A 20,459-nucleotide genomic window follows, 5' to 3' on the forward strand; every position below is an offset into this window, starting at 1 on the left:
GTATATAACGACAGAATTAAGCTTGCATGGTCTCAATAAGGGCTAATAATTAAACTTCCAATTGTAATGCAATGAAATCTGAATGGGGAAATGCGAGCAATAAAAAAAATACAAGAAAACACTAAAACAGCTGTGACGGTCTGATTTTTATCACATTTACTTTGATTTCAACTGACTCAAATTGAGTTATTTTTTGTTGTGAGAGGGGGAGGCAGGGATGTTGCCATGTCTCATTCTAGGAAGGGGTGCCCAAAAGATAGTTCCCCAGAGGTTTTAAAACTACAGCTGCCATGATGCTTTGTCACTCCATAGGCTTGCAAAGCACCATGGTTGTTGTAGTTCAAAAAATCTTGGGCTCTACCTTTTAGGCACCCCTGTTCTAGGATATAAATATATAAAGCGCAATGTTTTCATTTTGGTGTCTCTCTTCGCATGACACTGAAATACAGTATAAAACACTGTATGGTGCCAATGTACAGAGAACCTGCTGTAGCACCAGCTACCAAATCCAAGCCTACAAACCAGGCAGGGATCTGTTATACAGTGCAAAGCCACCCTACATGACAATCTGTTACAGGTCAATGGTAATGAAACACTCACCCTCTCTTGGACCCACAGAGGGAGTAGGGCTGGTCCCTAAAGACCCCCCTTGGGAGGACCCAATACAAGAGGAACTGGTCTTGCTTGCAGTTAGTGCCTCACTAAGACTTTGGCTCAGTAGGTCTGAATATTTCTCAGTCTGTCCAACAATGAAATCCAGCTGCAGATCTAGAGCTTTCTTTCGTTTCTCTTCTAGACGTGACTGCTGTTTGAACTGGACCACCTGTAAGACAGAAAGAGGTTAAATTAGGGAAATACTAAGTGTGTTTATTAATACTAGTGAGTGCACTTCTATTTGCATCATCTCTCCTTTCGTCTTGATTTCACGGAGGAACAGTTGGCATACACACCATTAATTTCAGCTCCAATGCCACGCTCACCGTGGCAGGAAACATCACTAATAAAATCTGATCATTTTCTGCATCCTCTAACGTATGAGCAAGGAGACGCATCAAACTAGTTTAATGATAATAGGAAATGGTCACTGTGGCGAAAACAACCTCGCCACGTGTCCTTGGAGGGGGCTGCTTGCCCGCCTCTTGCCTTTGGACTATGGCCCTGGGAGATTGGGCCCTTTTACAAAACGTATTCGGCCCTAACAGAGTGCATGTCACTCATTCTGGCCCTTTAAACACAGTGGGGCCATTCGGTACTTGCCCTGTGTGAGCAGTGATACCCCCAGATAGCTATGCCATGGAGCCTATTCATATCATGAAAGACTATGGGACAGACTTTGGCTCCATGGCAATTAAACTGTATTTGTGTGGTCTGCGTGCCTAATAATGTGCACGCAGACCTGAGCTATGTTACATGTCTGTGTTTAATGTATAAAAAGTAACTTTATATATTTTAAAACATAATCCTGTATTTAGGTCCCCACATGTGTAATGGAGTTTTGTCTTTGACCTGGGAGATAATTGGATTACTTCTCCAATTATCTCCAGGGCAGAAGGGAGGAAGCCAGGATGCATTGTGGGGATGTTTTACTTTTACTGTTTGAGCCAGATTTTGCCATGCTGCCAGCCAGGGCCCAAAAGATACTTTTACTAACGTTTGAACCCCTGGTCTGATTCATGCCAATTTTTAATATGTTGTTCCCCTGAATGGATTGATTGTGGATATGTATTTTTATGTGAATGTGATGTATGCTTTTAAAGTTACAGAGTATGTGTGGAAACTGTATTTTTACTGTATGTAATAATTATGTTAATTGCTTATCTGATGGGAGGGGATGTGTGGGTTGTACTGTTGCTTGATTGGTTGTTTTATCCCTCCCTGTGGGCGGACCTGTATTTGCAACAACTGTAATAAAAACTAGACTTGCCAGCACCTCAGATTCTGCTTGACCCTCAAACCGATGTGTCGTCTCGTTTTTGGGGGAATTGGATTGTATGCTGACTGCCAGGAGTGTAAGCGGATTATATGCTTTTCCTGTTCAGCTATTCCAGGGTTCGTGTGTTTCCAGTTCGGGAGTTGGAAGATTTGTACAGTTTGCAGTCGGGAAGATTGGTGCTTGCAGTAGCTGCTGGTCTATGGGAAAGGGGGATATCGCCTAAACTGGGTTTTATCCTCTTGTAAGTGAAACGGTCCGTTACAGTCACTATTCAATTGATCAATTATTTGGATACTAAACAACTTTTGCTAGCTGAAAAGCTTTATGTGTGAAGAGTGGGTCCTCTTTCATTTTGCAAGAAGTTCAGATTTCAATAGAAAAAGCGACCTTTTTATAAATTAACCTGGTTACACCCCCTTGGCTCTCAAGCAGACAACTGTTTATGTTACTTCTTGCGTTGGTTAGCTCAATGCAGCTCACCTCAAGTGAAAGCAATTCCCCAGAGCACCTGCCTTGCCAACACTTCTCATTGAGAAGTCTGTGATTGGACAGTCACAAAGTCTGGGTGGGGTTATAATGGGAGAACTTGCAAAGGAAGCAGACAAGAAATCTGCAGGTTTTGCAAACTGATTTTAGATATATCCTCAATGACAAAAAGCATAGTTAAAGGGACACTATAGTCACCAGAACAACTACAGCTTATTGAATTTGTTCTGGTGAGTAGAATCAGTCCCTTCAGGCTTTTTGCTGTAAACACTGTCTTTTCAGAGAAAATGCAGTGTTTACATTACAGCCTAGTGATAATTTCACTGGCCACTCCTCAGATGGCTGCTAGAGATCCTTCCTGGGTCATGGCTGCCTAAAATGCATCCAAACATTCAGTATCTCCTCCCTCTGCATGCAGACACTGAACTTTCCTCATAGAGATTCATTGATTCAATACATCTCTATGAAGAGATGAGGATTGGCCGTGTTTGACTTGTGCTGGTTCTGCCCCTGATCTGCCTCCTTGTCAGTCTCAGCCAATCCTATGGGGAAGCATTGTGACTGGATCGGGCTACCACTTCTGATGTCAGCAGGCAGATCTAAAGGAAACCGGGACAAAACCAGCAGCTTCAGGCTTGAATACAAGTAAGATTTTACTATATTTAGGGAGGCATGAGTGGGCCAGGGGGGCTAGATAGTAGTTTTGACCCTATAGGGTCAGAAATACATGTTTGTGTTCCTGACCCTATAGTGCTAAATGCATGCAAGTTTTCATTTGGAGTATATCTACTAAACATTATTTTATGTATATGGGCAGTGGAGTGTCCCTTTAATGGTTGCATTTTAAGCGACAGAATTATTACTTCATTTTTAAGCACAAGTTTATTTATTTTTTCCTGACAATAAGAAAGGAATTACCTTACTCAGTCTGTGGATCTATAAGAGTAGTAGGGTTAGCGAGTACACATAAGTCTGGTAATTCTAATGTAGAAAATAACATTGAAAAATAAAGTGTGTGTCTGGACTGACAGATTGGGTAACAAATTAAGGAGGTTAAGTAATCTCAGGTGGACGCAGTATTTGGAGTAAAGCCTAACCTTCTCCAGACTAAAGGGGACTGTCACGGCTACTGGATATTCAAGGACATCTTCCCAATAATGGAGCCTGAACCACTGGTTTTGTACTATATTTATTTGGATAGTCAGTTAGTTGATAATCAGAGCGAGAACGACAGTTATAACCCTGGCTCATGCAATCACCTAGCACACCAGCAAAACAACAAAGTCCCTCACTTTCTAAAACCATGCTGAACAATAAAATAACAGGAAGAGTTAAAAATCACAACCATAACAATAAGGGAGTCTGAGTTGTCTGATAAAAACATGACCAGCTGCAAACATACTTCGGAAGAGATCCGTCTATTTCAATTAGTCCTGAAACTCAATAGCAGATCTAACATAAGACATCCGATAGCCTAAGTGAGCTTAAAGGGACACTCCAGGCACCCAGAACACTTCTGCCCATTGGAGTGGTCTGGGTGCCAACTCCCATCATCCTTAATCCAGCAGGTGTAATTATTGCAGTTTTTATAAACTGCAATAATTACCTTGCAGGGATACGTCCTCCTCTAGCAACTAGAGGGACATCAGTGTTCTTAGAACACAAAAGGGTGTTTTAAACTATGCTGGACGCCCTCACGCTATGCACGAGAACCTCCAGCGTCGCTGGAACACCCATAGGAAAGCATTAAATAATGCTTTCCTGGGGGCGGAGCCTGACCGCCGAGCGGAGCAGAAGCAGGGGACACGAGCTCCTGCTCGACGGGCAGAAAAAGAGGAATGAACGAGGGCCAAATAGCCCGAAGACCTGCCAGGGTGCATCACCCACATCGGGGGTGCACCCCTGAACCGATAGATGCCTTTTTGGAGCCCGTAGGAGCTATAAAAGCAGGACACCAAACGCGGCCTACAGCAGCCGGAGCCGGGGAGAGACGGCCGCTCTCGCCGACACCGGACCCTCAAAGCAACCAAGCAGGTCTCCAACCCCACCCCACCGGACCGGCGGGGGATATCCCGGTCCCCACTGGGCAGAGAGACCAGGCAAGCTGATCAGTCCCCTGGCTACATCGCCAGCTAGACCACCAAGGTACACACAAGATGGCCGCCCAGCAGGAGCCCAGATTGGCGGGCGCACACGCCACACTACCAGCTCGCTGCATGGAGGGCTTTGACAGGCTCTGCAAGGGCCTCTGGACGCTACTTCGTCACCGCGGAGTGTCCAGCACCCAAAACGATCGCCTTATGGATCCGCCCTGTGACCCGCAGATGCCATTACAGATACCCACTCCAAGCCAACAGGCCCTCTAAGCGGCCACGAAGGCGCCAGGATCCGTCATGGCAGACCATGGTGCCCACGCACTCGCTCCCAGACACACTGCAGCCACATCACCTAATCACAACTAAGATGGCTGAGCACCACGTGGCTGTACAGGAGGACGCCTCATGCAGAAACACCACAGATGGAACTAAACCAGGGGGCCACACTGAGCAGCGAGCTTTACATGGACACAGCAAGTATCTGCCATCGATGCCCGTAACAGGCATAGGTTGAGGGATTCCTGGACTGCATAACTAAGCCCCCAGATTGGGCCCAAAGCGGTGGTGCACGCACCCCCCCTCCCCACGACCACATGCTCAATAATATACGCTTACACCCTGTACCTTTAGATCCCACTTTAGATCCCACTTTAGCAATAGCAGATCACCTACCAGGCCGCCCAGTGGAACCTCACTTCATGTAGATAGAGAGGCAGTAACATGTCCTATTTGCCTTTACAACCTAAGCATTAGCCGCTGACTCCACCTGTCTACATTGTTTTTTAGAGATCATGTAACTACAAAAATGTGTGACTAATCTCTAACAGTCTCATATCTTATGTACTTGCCGTTAAGCGATTATTGCCTGTTCTTCCTATTGTTAGAACAGATAGACCAAACATAGTTAAAAAATAAGCGACTAATCTCAAACAGTTTCAGAACTTACATTTTGCAATGCACCAGCTATTAAGTGACTATTACCTGTACCTCCTATTGTTGGCACAGTTAGATCAACAAGGTCACTATGCCGTATACTCACAGACCCACGCTATGCATATCGCTTCTGCTTTATAACAATTGTGTGATTATTCCTGGTAGGGCCTCTGTATTTCGTTATTTTATGTTATCTTAGTTTATTTTATTGTTAGCTCACAGGCATGTCGCTCTCCATTGATTTCTTATTGTATTTTACCTTTTCTCAGACCTCTCATACTGCTTACCATACCGATCCTACACAAATTGTAGCTTTATTGAGAGAGGAAAACATGGGGGGCTCGTTATACTAGTCATTTAGTTTTGTTAACTAATCACCTGTCTGCCTAACAGACGCATTTAACACTTCATAGGCCTGCTGTACCCTGTGACTGCTCAGCCAGTCCTGTTTTTCGCCCAGTCTAATATACCCAAGCCTCTAATATGCAGCGGTAGTACACAGAAGCACAAACTTACCTCGCCCCCCCACACACACACACTACAGTAACTGTTAATCAACGCTAGAACCGACATATGTACACTGTTTTTAACAAGGAGACCCCACAATGACCCATTACTGCAGTCATACTAAGCTAGCCTGTAATAAGCGTTTTCAATGTTTTCTAACCAATTCGCCACATAATCTTTATGTCAAACAAAAATGTGCATTGTTATTTATCTATGCCCCACAAGTGTTATAATGATGTATATATGTTCGTCTTGCACCAGATGATGGGGCAGCGCAAACCTGTTTATTATCTTCTACTTTTCTTAACATGAGACCTGCCTAGTTCATTAGACATACCTATGTAACTAATATAACTTTAAAAAAAAAATGTGCAAGTTCTCAGAGCCACTGCTCTACATATCTATGTTTTCCATATTACTCCACGCTGTTGTGGCACATGACTATGTTTTGTACTCAACTGCACAACAAAAATAAAGAATAAAAAATAATGCTTTCCTATGAGGATGTCGAATGCGTGCGCGGCCATTGCCACACATGCACATCGGGGGGGGGGGGGGGGGGAGTGGCACTGCAGGATAGGTTTTCCTGGCACTGGAGAGTCCCTTTAAGTTATATGAGGGGATTTATCATTGCTAAAGGGACAGGGGCTTCACCAGTGGCCCCTATAACAGAGCTGTGCTTTGTGGATGAATACTTTGAACAGCTAGATTTTTCTTGCTGCTGGGGCTACAGCAGCTGCACTAGGTTAAACTATTTTGCTTTTTGGTACTGTGCCATAATGCACTCCTAGTACTTATTTAAGAGTCAGGACGGCTGGGAGAGCAGCTACTTAAAATGGGAATAATGGGCCCTGTCTAATCTCCTCAGAGTCCACTAGCGCAATGATCTTCGCTCAAGTCCATTCTGGATAATCCAGACTGGTTTATGTTGTGCTAAATTAATGGCATTAGACTTACTTAGACACTTATTTAACCCCTTAAGGACCAAACTTCTGGAATAAAAGGGAATCCTGACATGTCACACATGTCATGTGTCCTTAAGGGGTTAAACACCTTTAGAACGAAGGCAAGTTCTGAATACATATACACACACACACTGAACAAAATGATAAACACAACACTTGTTTTTGCCCCATTTTTCATGAGCTGAACTCAAAGATCTAAGACTTTTTCTATGTACACAAAAGGCCTATTTATCTCAAATATTGTTCACAAATCTCTCTAAATCTGTGTTAGTGAGCACTTCTCCTTTGCAGAGATAATCCATCCCAATCCATATGAAGATGCCGATTAGGCAGCACGATTATTGCAAAGGTGTGTCTTAAGCTGGCCACAATAAAAGGCCACTCTAAAATGTGCAGTTTTATCACACAGCACAATGCTAATCCTAATGCGAGGCGGACGTTAGCGGGGGAGAAGTGCAGCGAAATACCGAGGGACATCATGCTGGATTCAGGTAAGTGACTGAAGGATTCTATAGTGCAAGCAAAACTGCTTTGTTTTCCTGGCACTATAGAATCCCTTTAATCTCACATCAAATATTTATACATGAAACATGATATAATAGGAATAAAATCTAAAAAAAAAAAAGTTCTGCATGGAATATTATCAGAATGTTAGAATACTGTTCGTTTTACTGCTGTAAAACACTGACATTTCTGTTCAGCGATGTCTGACGAGTTCAACAGAGCCCCCTTTGTACAAGTTTTATAGTGTTTTGGAAAGTTACAGGGTCAAATATAGGGCTTGCAAGTTAAATCATCGTATTTCTGCCTGCGTTGTCAAACAGCTCCCCAATACAGGATTATTAATATAAATATACATTTAAAATTATTTTTTGTTTCTAAATGTGAAATCACACACACACACACACCATTATTTAGCTATAATTCCAATTAGTCACAAATGATAAGTTTTAACAGGAATATCCCAAAAACGTAAACTACACAACATATTGTCCAATACGCAAGACGGCAGACAACAGTACAGATTTGCCAGGAGATTAACTACACTGTATTACACTAGTCTTTTGTACAGCAATATTTTATCATACTGTCTACATGTAAACCTATAAAGAGGGAGGACAATGACTAGAGCCTTTCACAACTGAAACCTATTAACATAAGGAGACTTTTTTCACCTTCTCCACGTTACTCCAGAACTGGCGCACTTCCTTTGCAATCGAGGTTGCAATACGCCTGAGCTTGGCTTGTTCCTCCCGTCGAGCCCTCTCTTCTTTCTGTTTTAGCTCTTCATGGTGACGCACTACCATTCGAACAACCTGGAAAATTAACAAGAATATAGGAGTTTATGGGACACACCAATTCTCCACTAACTGCACCACACGTGTTTGGGCAGGTGGAGCTTTGTATCTCAGCACAGATCATCTAACACATGAAAAAGGCAGCAACATTCTGAAAGTGCTAAAAAAAAACAAAACAAAAAACCCATCTACCATGACCTAAAAAATAAAAACAGTGTGCCAACATTATATACCAGGGCGAGGACTTGCAACGAATGCAAGCTCCCATGGTTCTTGTGCCACCCATGCAGAACATAACAGAGCTGATACAATGCAACCATTAGTACTAAATCCAAACTAACGACTTGCACATAAGACAGTGTGCTTCATGTATGTGTATCCATAAGGCTGGAAAGTCTTGAATCCCAGCTCACCTTCCTTGCTACCCCTCTCTTCCAACGCCGTTCTTGCCCAAAATCTGCAGAAAGCCACTGCATCTCCTCACACAGGTAGTCCCAATGGACCTTAGGACGACTTGGCTCAGGTACTTTGGAGAGGCGGCGCGGAGTCCAGAAGCCCTCTTTGCGCAGTTCTGCAATCCGGTTTTCAATCTCTGCTTCCTAACAAAAAAAAAAAAAAAAAGTGGATTTAATTTTAACTCACTGGTCAATAAATCAATCATTCTTGATAATATGCAATATCTGAAACGAGATGAAGATATTATATTCAGAATAGCAACCTGCTTATTAGCAGGAATATACAACAGACAAGGGGTTACACATTGAGACACTGGAAGAAAGGCGATTTTCACTTACAGCAGAGAAAAGGGTTCTCTACAGTAAACAATAAATATGTGGAATGTTCTGCCTGAAGAGGTTCTTATCAGATTCTATAGATAACTTTAAGAAAAGGCTTGGATTTTTTTTTATGGGAGGGGGTTTAAACAGAGTATTCAAGGATATAATTTATATGTATCTAAATAAGTTGCTGATGCAAAGAGAAACGTCATTTATGCAGTCAAGGAGGATTTATTGTGGCATCATTTGAAATGGCTACAGTTAGGTTTTTTGCCTTCTTTCGGATGAACAGCATAAACAAATGGAATTCAAGGTTGAACTTAATGGTCTTTAGTCTTTTTAAAAACCTAGACAACTAGTCAATTTTTCAGATCAATCATCATGACCAATGTTCTGCAAACTATGCAAAGACCCCGAGGTGGTAGGGGCGGGAGGGGGCTTGCCAGTAATAACTTTTTAGAACCTAGCAGATTTGCACGTTTGAGTGAAGATGTTGGGAGCATCAGCACTGGAGGAAACGGTTCCTTTTAACAGCGAAGGGAACAGACCTCTAGTACAGATGGGGCTGAGAGAAAGAAAGGCTAGATGGGTTGTGGAGGTAAGGGACTCTATTAAGAAAGTAGATAGTGTAATCTGCCATCTCGGCCAGTTTGTCTCCCAGATGCTCAGGTCTGGCATATTGTGGAAGCCTCTGTAGATGTAATCAGAATTCTAGGCAGGAATATGGCACTATCCATAGCTGTTACAAGGTCCTTGTGGCTGAAACCGTGGTTTGCGGACCTTTTTTCAAAAAGCAATTTAGTGAATTTACCTTTTCAAGGTGATCTACTCTTTGGTAAACCACTTTAAGCAATAAAGAGAGCAGCCAAAGGCAATAAGTTTTCCTTACACAAGAAAGAAGAGAATGGAGGTCAAGAAACTTCTGGTCAGATAAGACACACCTTCAAAGATCATCCTAATCTCAGAAACAACAGGCAATAGCACCTAGGGCGTGAATATTACCGTTCTCAAATTCGAAAGGCGGGTCAGTCTGGTGGATCCAGAGGCAAACTGCAATTTTACTCACCGTAAATTCCTTTTTCCTTAATATGGTGGCAGTACAATAGGGATGTACTCTTCCCTTAGGGCAAGCATCTGAAAGAAATTAATTAACATAAAAAGTTCCTCCCCTTACCAGGTATAGGAGACCCTGCAGCCTTAGGACCTCAGTATGAATCAAGAAAACCACAGCGGAAAAACAAACCTCAGAAAACTTTTTATTAATTAGATAAAGGGAGGGTGTGCTGTACTGCCACCATATTAAGAAAAAAGGAATTTACGGTGAGTAAAATTGCAGTTTTTCCTGGCATATGGTGGCAGTAGAATAGGGATATATCGAGATCCCAGACTAAGGGTGGGAATTTAGGCCATAACAGATTGTAACACCCTGTGCCCGAAATCAGCGTCAGAGGCAGAGAATACGTCTAGTCTGTAATGCTTCACAAAGGTGTTGAAAGAAGACCAGGTAGCTGCTTTACATATCTCTTCCGGAGTTGCACATGCTTTTTCGGCCCACGACGTAGCCATGGCTCTAGTGGAATGTGCTTCCAAGGAAGCAGGTATAGGAAGGTTCGATGAAGAATAAGCCAACTTTATAACCTCTACCAGCCATCTTGCCAAAGTGGCTTTGGATGCCACTTGACCTTTGAATTTTCCAAAAAAAAATTACGAAAAGATGATCCGTCTTCGTATATGCAGAGGAGCGTTCTAAGTAGATTTTAAGCGACCTCCCTACATCTAGTAGTTTCCAATCAAACTCCCAATCAGGCTTAGCCGAACCAATGAAGGAAGGCAGACAAATAGGTTGGTTGATAACTTTGGAGGAGATGACTTTCGGAAGAAAGGAAGGCTTAGGGAACATAACCACTTTATCCGGATAAAACTTAGTAAAGTCAGGCGAGGAGGACAGTGCCTCTAGTTCCCCAACTCTCTTAGCTGAAGTAATTGCTACCAAAAACACGGATTTTAGGGACACACTCTTCAACAAGGCCTTTTCTAAAGGCTCAAATGGCTGAGAAAACAGAAATTTTAAAACTAAGGACAAATCCCAAGAGGGAAAACGGATTTTAATAGGAGGCATTAAAAGCCTAACTGCTTTAAAAAAAACCACCTAATGAGAGGATTAGAAGCCCAATTTTTCACCCAAAAATGACTTAAAGTAGAAACTTGAACCTTGAGGGTAGAAAGACTAAAACCCTGTTCAAGACCATCTTGCAAAAAAATGAAGGATTGTGTCAGCAGACGGATGGGATCTAATGCAACCTTTAGCAATGCACCAGTGAAGAAATCTTGTCCAAATCTTCAAGTATATAGAAGAGGTAGAGCTCCTGGTGGAATTTAAAAGCAAATGAAGCCTCTCTTTCTTAATACCCTTATGATGCAGAATCAGCCTTGCAGCAGCCAAGCTGTCAATTTGAACATCTTCAACACTCCCACTGGGACCTCCGCGTTTTCCAGGAGATCCGGCGCAACCGGAAGAGTCCAGTACTCTAAAGTCATATTCTTCAAAACCGAGAACCAGCTGCGATTTGGCCAGCACGGCAGTATGGCCAGGAGACGTGTCTGATCTGATGCCACTTTTTGCAGAATTCTCAGGATTAAGCTTACCGGGGGAAAGATGTAGGCAAGGGGAAATTCCCACCGGATTGAAAGACCATCTATTACCAGAGGCCTGTCCACCTTGAAGAGGGAGGCAAACAAGCTCACTTTTGCATTGGATCTTCTTGCCATAAGGTCTATAACTGGAAGACCGAATCTCTCCACCAGCAGAGCAAAAACTACTTGATTGAGAGACCACTCTTTCTGGGACCATTTTGATCTGCTCAAATTGTCTGCAACCACGTTGTCTACACCACAAATGTGAACTGCTGAAATGTCGTCCAGATGGTACTGAGCCCAAGACATGATCCATGAGCAAAGGAGATACAATTTTTTTACTTTTGTACCGCCTTGTTTGTTCAGGTAGGACACAGTAGTCTGATTGTCCGACTGGATCTTTACAGCTTTCCCCAAAATGAAAACTATGAACTGTTGAAGGGCGTAGAAGACTGATAGCATTTCCCTGAAATTTGAAGATTCCTTTGTTTCGTCTTTTGACCAAACACCCTGCCTTAAGTGATATCCTAGGTGAGCTCCCCAACCTGTGTTTGAGGCGTCTGTCGAAATTACTACCCAAGGACCGGCCTTTTGTAAGGAATTTTTCCTCCAGCCACCAAGAGATTCTCTCTTTTGTCTGATCTGATATACACATGATTGCATCTAAGTCTTCTTCCTTTTTTGACCACTGCGCAAGGATTTCCCATTGTAAGGGCCTTGATTCCGCTCTGGCCCATTTTACTGCTGGAATCGTAGAGGTCAGATGACCCAAAACCTGCATGGCTTTTCTTACGGAACATTCCGACACTCGAAGTAGTTTCGTTATCAAATTTTTTATCTTTTTCTTCTTCTTGCTTGAAAGATGAATTGACAGAGTGTCTGACTTGATCAAAAACCCTAAAAACAGGATGGACTTTGAAGGGGTAAGGTGTGTGTAACGGAGCTCCGTGTACCCCGACCGAGTACCCTCCGTTGATGGATGCTCCTAGCGCTCTCAGAGGACTCCAAGCACTGCAGACGACACCACAACCACCGCAGACTCCACAACCGCCGTAGCTTAACTGGAGCCGCGCCGTCTTCCTTCCACCCTGGATCGGCTTCTGTCCTCCAGGACCGTGTGGGGAAGACCTCTCCTCCAGGAGAGCGTATCTGGAACAAGCTCTTAAAAGAGCTAAGTGATTAAGAGCTCAGGGGAATATGCAGAGCATAGCAATCCCCAGTGTGATATAGCAGTTCCCTCCAATAACGAGACACGGCTACGTATTGAGGGTCAGAAGAGGTCTGAGGACTGGAACACCCAGCCTGCTTTTTATTAGGATAGGATACACACAGGACACTCCCAGGGGGAGGATGAAATTGACCAATCACATGCATGGTAACACCCCCACGTCTCCTCCCCTCAGATAAACACATAACCCAATTAAAACGTACATTATTTTACCTAAGTTCTGGATGTACCCCAAAAACAGGGGGTACAGCTTTAAGTCTGGTATCCCCAAATAGCCCTGGTTCAGGGGAACAGTCTGTCCAAAAATCAGCCCATTCGGATGAATGGTTCGGGAGATACAGAGCTCCAAAGTTTTGACCGACCGCACAGACCAACTAGCCGAAAATGGTTCCATGAGTTTTGGCCTTGCGGTCGGTCTCCGTTCGCACGGTAAAATAGACGAAATTCTTGCCATCCATTCGCATCTTCGTGATCGCTAGAATCCCCATACTAAGTTAAGTATAACTACCGAACGGCCGGTCGTTCGGTAGTTTCCGTACGCAGTTCTGGATGTCTGGAGGTCTTAGCGGTATTCGCCTGTTTGCGCTTCCGATTTCAGTTCCATGCGTTCACAGGCAAACACCGCTGTTCGTACGCAAGATGGCCGCGAACACGTGTAAAAGTCCCGAAATGGCGGCCACCTATTCAGAGCACAAAGAATTCGTATGAAATCATACGAACGGCTGTATTCTCCAGTAATGGTATTCCTATGCAATATATTCGTCTAAATCCCCTGGCTGTTCGGTTATATTAGCAGTCCAGACCTACAGCATAGTTAAAGGGCTAGAGACAGCCTAATACAAATCCATATGCCCGAATATAGGGTTTACAGTGCAATATAGTCCAGGACCATAGTCGCAGGGGAGGAGGCAGGCAAGCATGCCTCTCCAGGACAAAGTGGCGAAGGGCACTTCGTCACAGTGTGACTTTTCTATATTAATAATCCAACCATGTTCTTCCAGGACTTTTAGAGTGTAGGTCATATCTGATTTCAGCGTGGCTCTTGAATCTGCTTTTATCCACCAGTCGTCCAAATAGGGCACGATTGTGATACCTTGTAGCCTTAAGAGTGCTGTGATAGGCGTGAGGATCTTTGTAAAAATCCTGGGTGCCGAGGCTAGCCCGAACCGGAGAGCTTTGAACTGGAAATGATGGATGCTTTTCCCTTTCTTTATAGCAAACCTGAGGTATCTTCTTGAGTTCACATCCATAGGAACATGCAGATAGGCATCCTTCGGATCCAAGGTGGCCATAAAATCTCCTTTTCGAAGGATATGTGTGACAGACTCTATTGTCTCAATTCTGAAAAGTTGATAAGGAACTAGTTTGTTTAGGGATTTTAAATCTAAGATTGGGCGAAAAGACAAGTCTGGTTTTGGAACAAGGAACAAACGGGAGTATACCCCTTGATAAACTTGGGAATTTGCAACCTTTTCTATAACACCCTTTCTTAAAAGGGAAACAGTGGCGGAAAAAAGGGCTTGGCTTTTTAACTTTGACCAGTAGGAGGAGACAAGGAGTTAACCTTGGAGCAAGTTAACCTTGGAGCATCCAAGAAATGTATTCGGTAACCTTTTTGGACTAGATTCAAAACCCATGGATTTGTAGTCGTCTCTCTCCATTTGTGAACAAAATTCTGCAACCTTCCGCCCACTCTGATGGCGTCAGAAACGTTTGTTTCTGTCAGTTTTATCTTTTTGTGTGTCAAACTTCGGATTTCTTCTTTGTTGACGAAAACCCCTGGGTTTGTCTTGAAAACCCCTCCGATGCCTAAATTGGAAATTTCTGTACCTGGGCTTCAAGGAATACTTTCTGTCTTGAGGCAAGGCCTTTTTAGTGTCAGACATCTGTCGGACTAACTCTTCTAGGGGAGAACCAAACAACTTTTTCTTCTCCAAGGGAAGTTCACATAATGCAGATTTTGAAGCAGTGTCTGCTGCCCAGGCCTTAAGCCACAGTGCCCTTCGGGTTACTGACGACAAACCCATGACACGAGCTGATAGTTTAATCACCTCCGTAACAATATCCATAAGGTACTCATTGGACAACCTAAAATTTTTCTTTCAGACCCGAAATTTCCCTAATAGGCAAGGTAGATTTTTAGACAATTGAGCAACTTGTACATCAACTACCGGTAAATCTTCCAATTTATCTTCCTCCTGTATTTTAACAATACTTTTAAAATGACTGGAGATAAAGGCCCTTTTTTCTGGGTTCTTCCATTCCCTGGAAATTAAATCCAGCATATTTTGTTGGATTGGAAGAGCTTTACTCCTGGTTTGAACTACCGTCTCATCAGAAAGGACCATAGACACCTCTTTAATAAATTTCCTCAGCTCGTCACGAGGAAACCCCACCTCGTTATCAGTCGCTAGAGGATTCTGAATCCGAAAAGGAACATTCCCCTGAAGAGAGTTCTGAGCCCGATGGTGTCCTTTTAGCTCTCTGCTTAGTAGCTTTAACTGGAGAAGTGTAAGCTGTTTCTTTAAAAGACTCAAAGGTCTGGGCTAGATTATCCTGAAACCAAGACAAAAAAATACTTAATTTCTTGTTCCTTGGATTTTTCTAGCAATAATGAGGAGCAAATATTACAGATTTTCCTCTTAAACCCATATGGCAAAGGAGTGGAGCATTCACTACAACAGAGATGCTTAGACTTGGAACTAGCTTTTTTCGAAGCAGGAGTAGGAACGTTGTCTTTATCCATATTGTCAGTAGAAACAGGGCTAGACATCTGTAATACACAAAATATGAACAATATTTGTATTCGAAAAATAATTGAAATACCTAGAGAGTTTTACAGAATAGAAACCAGCAGGATCCTACCTCTAAAACCTCTGACCCGTGTGGGGGGCTGGTGACACAGGAGATCTTCACTGCCCAGCATCCATGCTGACAGAAAGATCTGCACAGCATATATAGGCAGATCACTTTAAATCTTGCGCCATTTCTGGGGAGTTCAGCCCGCGCATGCGCGATAGCGCGGTCGGAACTCCGGTGGAACGCAAAACCACCCGGGCGTGCGTTCCACCGCTGTGTGCATGCTCCTCCGACGGACAGGGATTCGCTGCCCTAATGGACCACCTCCTTGCGTAGCTGGTAACCTCACGCAGCATAAAAGCAGGCTTTCATACCTGCCTCCGTAACTGCAGTATGTCCCATGAACACTCAGCGCTCCACCCGGGAGGCTATCAGGCCAAATCCCCCTGGCAGCAACCCATGTGCCTCACCAATCTCTCCAACTTCCAGATGCCGTCCGTTCCTGTTGGAACAAGAAAGAGAACGGAGGTCCTAAGGCTGCAGGGTCTCTTATACCTGGTATGGGGAGGAACATTTTATGCTAATTAATTATTTCTTTCAGATGCTTGCCCTAAGGGAAGAGTACATCCCTATTGTACTGCCACCATATGCCAGGAAAAAGCAGTTTCCTTTCATGGACCAGGACCTGAGAGTAGGAGGGCGCCTACTAAAGTTTTAGGATACCTGAGCAAATTTAGAACCAGACAAGTGGATCTAATCAATCCTTTCTGTAGATACAGATTAGAATTCCACCGGTTTCCATGAAAAAAGGTTTTCGTACCACAACGCATTCCAGCAGACCCAGCCAAAAGAAAAGCATTAATATTAGATCTACAGAAACTCTTAAAAGATGGTGCCATCAAAAAGGTTCCCAGAAGCGAGTTGTTCGCAGGAATTTACTCTGCACGGTTCCGGTTTCCCCAAGTCTTACGGCAAATGGAGACTATTTTCAATTTGGTCAACAGAATGTTGGTCTTAAAGAAATTCCCGAATGCTCCAAATTTTCTTAAGATTTGGACTGTCAACTTTGCAAAAAGTCAACTTGTGCCTACGCATCAGTTTTTCTGAGTGCATTTGTAAACACTGAAAAACTCACTCTTTTGGAAGATTGGATAGTTAGAATAATCTTAAAGATCAATCTAATCAGAGGGAGATATTCTGTGTCTGCAAAAGAGCAGTCTGATATGATTGTTAGCCTCTACCATAGGGCTGGTGAGATATGCACATAATGAGATATGAGATATGCATGTAATCTCCGCCCATTTCAAACATTCCTATACCAATTCAAGCAAGAATTGGAAAAGTGGTGCCAAAAACTTATAATTCCAATCCACCTAGATCTAGAATGGAAATGGAGGAGCTCATGAATTCATCAACACAGGTTTACCTCTGGAGAATGTTCAGTGGTTAAAAGAACACAACATGTATTTATCACCATAGTGTTAAAACCACAATGTAGGTGGCTTGTCCATGCTCTTCCACCCTAAAAAAACAAAAAACACGCAATACCTTATTTTTAGGGCAAGGCGGGTCCGCCTGCGCTGGCCCCGCCCCTGATTCGCCTCCTTGGCAGACATCAAAATTGATCAGCAAGAAGACAGGGCAGGGCCAAATGCTGGCTTGGTCAATCAGCACTTCAACATAGACGTGCATGGATTTAATGCATCACTATGAGGAAAATTCAGTGTCTCCATGCAGAGCGTGGGTACTTTGAAATGCTATGTAGCACTGCCCCAGGAAGCACCTACATTGGCCCTCTGAAGAGGCCTGCAGGGACATTTTCTGTAACTGTACATTAAGCTCAGTAGTTCTGGTAACTATAGTTTCACTTCAATACTCACCACAGATGTGAGCAGCAATGGTTGGGGTGCTCACCTGGAACACATTTGTGCTCAGGGAAAATGGCCACAGAACAGGAATTTCACATTTTCTAGAGCAGAGTGCTGTTTATCAAGCCCTTGTACATTTCCAATACCTTCTAAAGAATCACTGGCTTTGGATTTGTATAGACAACCAGGTGGCAGCAACTTAAACCTACAAGCAGGAAGGCACCAGGAGCAGGTCTTGGATGATGGAAATCACACCCAATACTGGTGTTCTAGAAAACTCAGCAATAGATCTACCAAGCAACAGAAAATGAGCAAGTGAACTTTCTGAGCAGAGTAAAAGACAATTCAGAATGGAGTTGAATCCCAGGATTTTCAACAGGATAATGAAAAAAAATGTGGTTGACCTTCAATCTCATGGCCACAGTTCAGAACCATCAAGTGCCAGCTCTCCTTTCAATGAGATTTGATCCCCTTTCATTTGGGACAGATGCCCTGCTGGTGAAATGGATGTTTCACCAAGGCTATGTGTTTCTTCCAATCTAGTGTGATTTCAGAATGATCAAGAAGGAACAAGTGGAGATGATTTCAATCATTCCCTTCTGGCCCAAAAAGCCCTGGTTTCCTCTGCTTCTACACCAATCAACAGAAGATCCTTGGGAGCTTGTGATCAACAAATTTTTACTTGCTCAGGACTTTTAGTTTCATCGTGAACCACACAGACTACGTTTGAGGGCATGGAAATTGAGAGGCATTCCTTATGAAACTTGGGTCTACCAGAGGCAGTAGTGACCACCTTTCAAGCACATAAAGATCTACATCAGCAACCTATCATAGGATTTGGACAAATTTGCAGCACGAGATTCGTCCTGAGATTTCGGATTTTCTCCAAGGAGGCCTAGATCTGGGGTTAAATCTACACACTCTTCGCCTTCAGATCTCAGCATTATATGCCCTTACAGGAATCCGTTGGGTATTGGAGCCTGTGGTGGCTTAATTTCTGAAGTCCGTCATGAAAGCCAGACCTCCATTAAGAATATGGTCGCCTACCTGAGACTTGCCACTGGTCCTAAATGCTTACTCTTCACCTCTTAAAAAAAAAAAAAAAATATCTCTATTAAACTTCTACTGGTTGCCTTAACCTCGGCTATCATTGATTCAGTTCATCTCTATGAGGAGAGGCTGATTGGCCAGGGCTGTGTTTGAATTGTGCTGGCTCTGCCCCTGATATGCCTCTTTGTCAGTCTCAGCCAATCCTATGGGGTGATTGTGATTGGATCAGGCTACCACTTCTGATGATGTCAGCACACTGCTTGTTTTTCTGAGTCTAACAGCATGCAGAGTTACAGCTTCAGGTTTGAATACAGTAATTATGGAGGCATGAGGGGCCCAGGGGGGCTAGCTGGTGGTTTTAACACTATAGGGTCAGGAATACATGTTTACGTGCCTGACCCTATAGTGATCCTTTAAGAGACGCAACAAAGAACTGCCAGTACCATGTAATAACTCTTTCCAGAGATATTCAGTAGACTGCACTGGCTATGGGGTCTTGAAACTTTAAGCACCATAACGCTGGACATATAAAAATGTATTAATTGAAATATATATCATTGGCTGGAATAACATTAAGTCCAGAAAATCCTGGAAGAGCACATTTTAAGACTGGGGTAAGAGACCTCCCCCACTCAGCCCTATATGACAGGCTGACAAGATGGAGAATTCAATGGACGTAGGTACATTTACAGTATTAGGTGACTGGGATCTCTGATCGCCTTTTCACAAATATTTTATGTTGCTTGGGAAATAGTCAGAATCGATTGGAGAAGACATGCTTCCCATCTGCATGAAGTCAGGGCAAGGCACCAAATGAAGTATATCCTCCTAGCTTCAATCTTTAACCATTGTTAAATATCGCCTTTCTAGAATTATACAGCGTTGCAATCTATGTTGGTGCTATACGATACCAATACCAGCACAGTATAACTCACATGTTTGGCTTGCTCCGCCATCTCCGCATTACTGTCCCATTTCTGGCCAGATGAAGGATCCTGCTGAGAACCATCAGCTATGTCATATATGGGGGAGCCCGGAGCAATGTCCCCCATTTCACCGGAAAGGTCAAAGGGGGATACCTCTCCACTGGAGCCAGGAGACACAGGGTTACTGCCAGTCATTCTGTCAGATGTCTGTGGAAGCAGAGAGGAGGGGTTATAAAGACAGTAGATAGTCTTACTGACTGCTCAGCACTATACAGAGAAACAAACACACACACCCCCCCCCCCCCCCCCCTTCCAGACAGGTATGTGGAACTTTAATCGTCCAACTCCCTGGACATGCAACACGAGCGTTGCTTGCCGCCATCGAATATTTCCAGATCCAATGTTTTTGCTTACATTTAGCTTAGCAAATATCCCTGTCCATGTCCAGGGCTCTGTGCCCCACCAATATGTACTGGAAATTATTTTGTGTCAGAACTAGATTGGACAACCACCACATTTTATTGTTTTTGACAAGTAGATTTTAAAAGAAAAGAAAAAATATATATAAATAAATTATTCTACACCCCTGCCATAGCCCCACGATAATCTCCACTAATGCAATCCACCCCAATCCCCAAAACTTGTTTCTCACCTGCATATTGATTTTTCCAGATGGCTCCTCTCTACTGCTATGTTTCTGTTCCACCGTAGGACTCCAGATTTGCTGCAGTGCATGCTGGGATGCTGCCTCATTCTGAGCCAGGCTGTCCAGTCTCCAGTCCAGAATACCAGACAAGTAACACCCACGTTGTTCCTGTCTCAGGTCCTAGAAAGATAGAATAGGTAATAAAATGTACATTATGAAACAAAACATACTATTTTCAGCCAGGATCGAAATCTGGTGCAACGGAAATCAGAATCTGGAAACCAAACCACCTCCTTATACCATACATGTCACCT

At 43.4% G+C, this 20,459-nt stretch overlaps 1 protein-coding gene across 1 annotated transcript in view; it reads right to left on the reverse strand.

The window, feature by feature from the left end:
• The window catches only part of SRCAP (Snf2 related CREBBP activator protein), an 85,275-nt gene that overhangs the window by 56,671 nt on the left and 8,145 nt on the right, over window positions 1-20,459 (reverse strand). Inside the window, exons 2-6 of the mRNA XM_063429616.1 lie at window positions 20,152-20,325; window positions 19,509-19,706; window positions 8,632-8,817; window positions 8,096-8,236; window positions 601-823 (exon numbers count right to left, since the gene is read on the reverse strand). Coding sequence (XP_063285686.1) covers window positions 601-823; window positions 8,096-8,236; window positions 8,632-8,817; window positions 19,509-19,706; window positions 20,152-20,157 — 754 coding nt within the window. The 5' untranslated portion in view covers window positions 20,158-20,325. The remainder of the gene's footprint in view (window positions 1-600; window positions 824-8,095; window positions 8,237-8,631; window positions 8,818-19,508; window positions 19,707-20,151; window positions 20,326-20,459) is intronic.

The sequence above is a fragment of the Pelobates fuscus genome, chromosome 8 (genome assembly GCF_036172605.1).
Source record: "Pelobates fuscus isolate aPelFus1 chromosome 8, aPelFus1.pri, whole genome shotgun sequence".
In the NCBI taxonomy this organism is placed as follows: domain Eukaryota; kingdom Metazoa; phylum Chordata; class Amphibia; order Anura; family Pelobatidae; genus Pelobates; species Pelobates fuscus.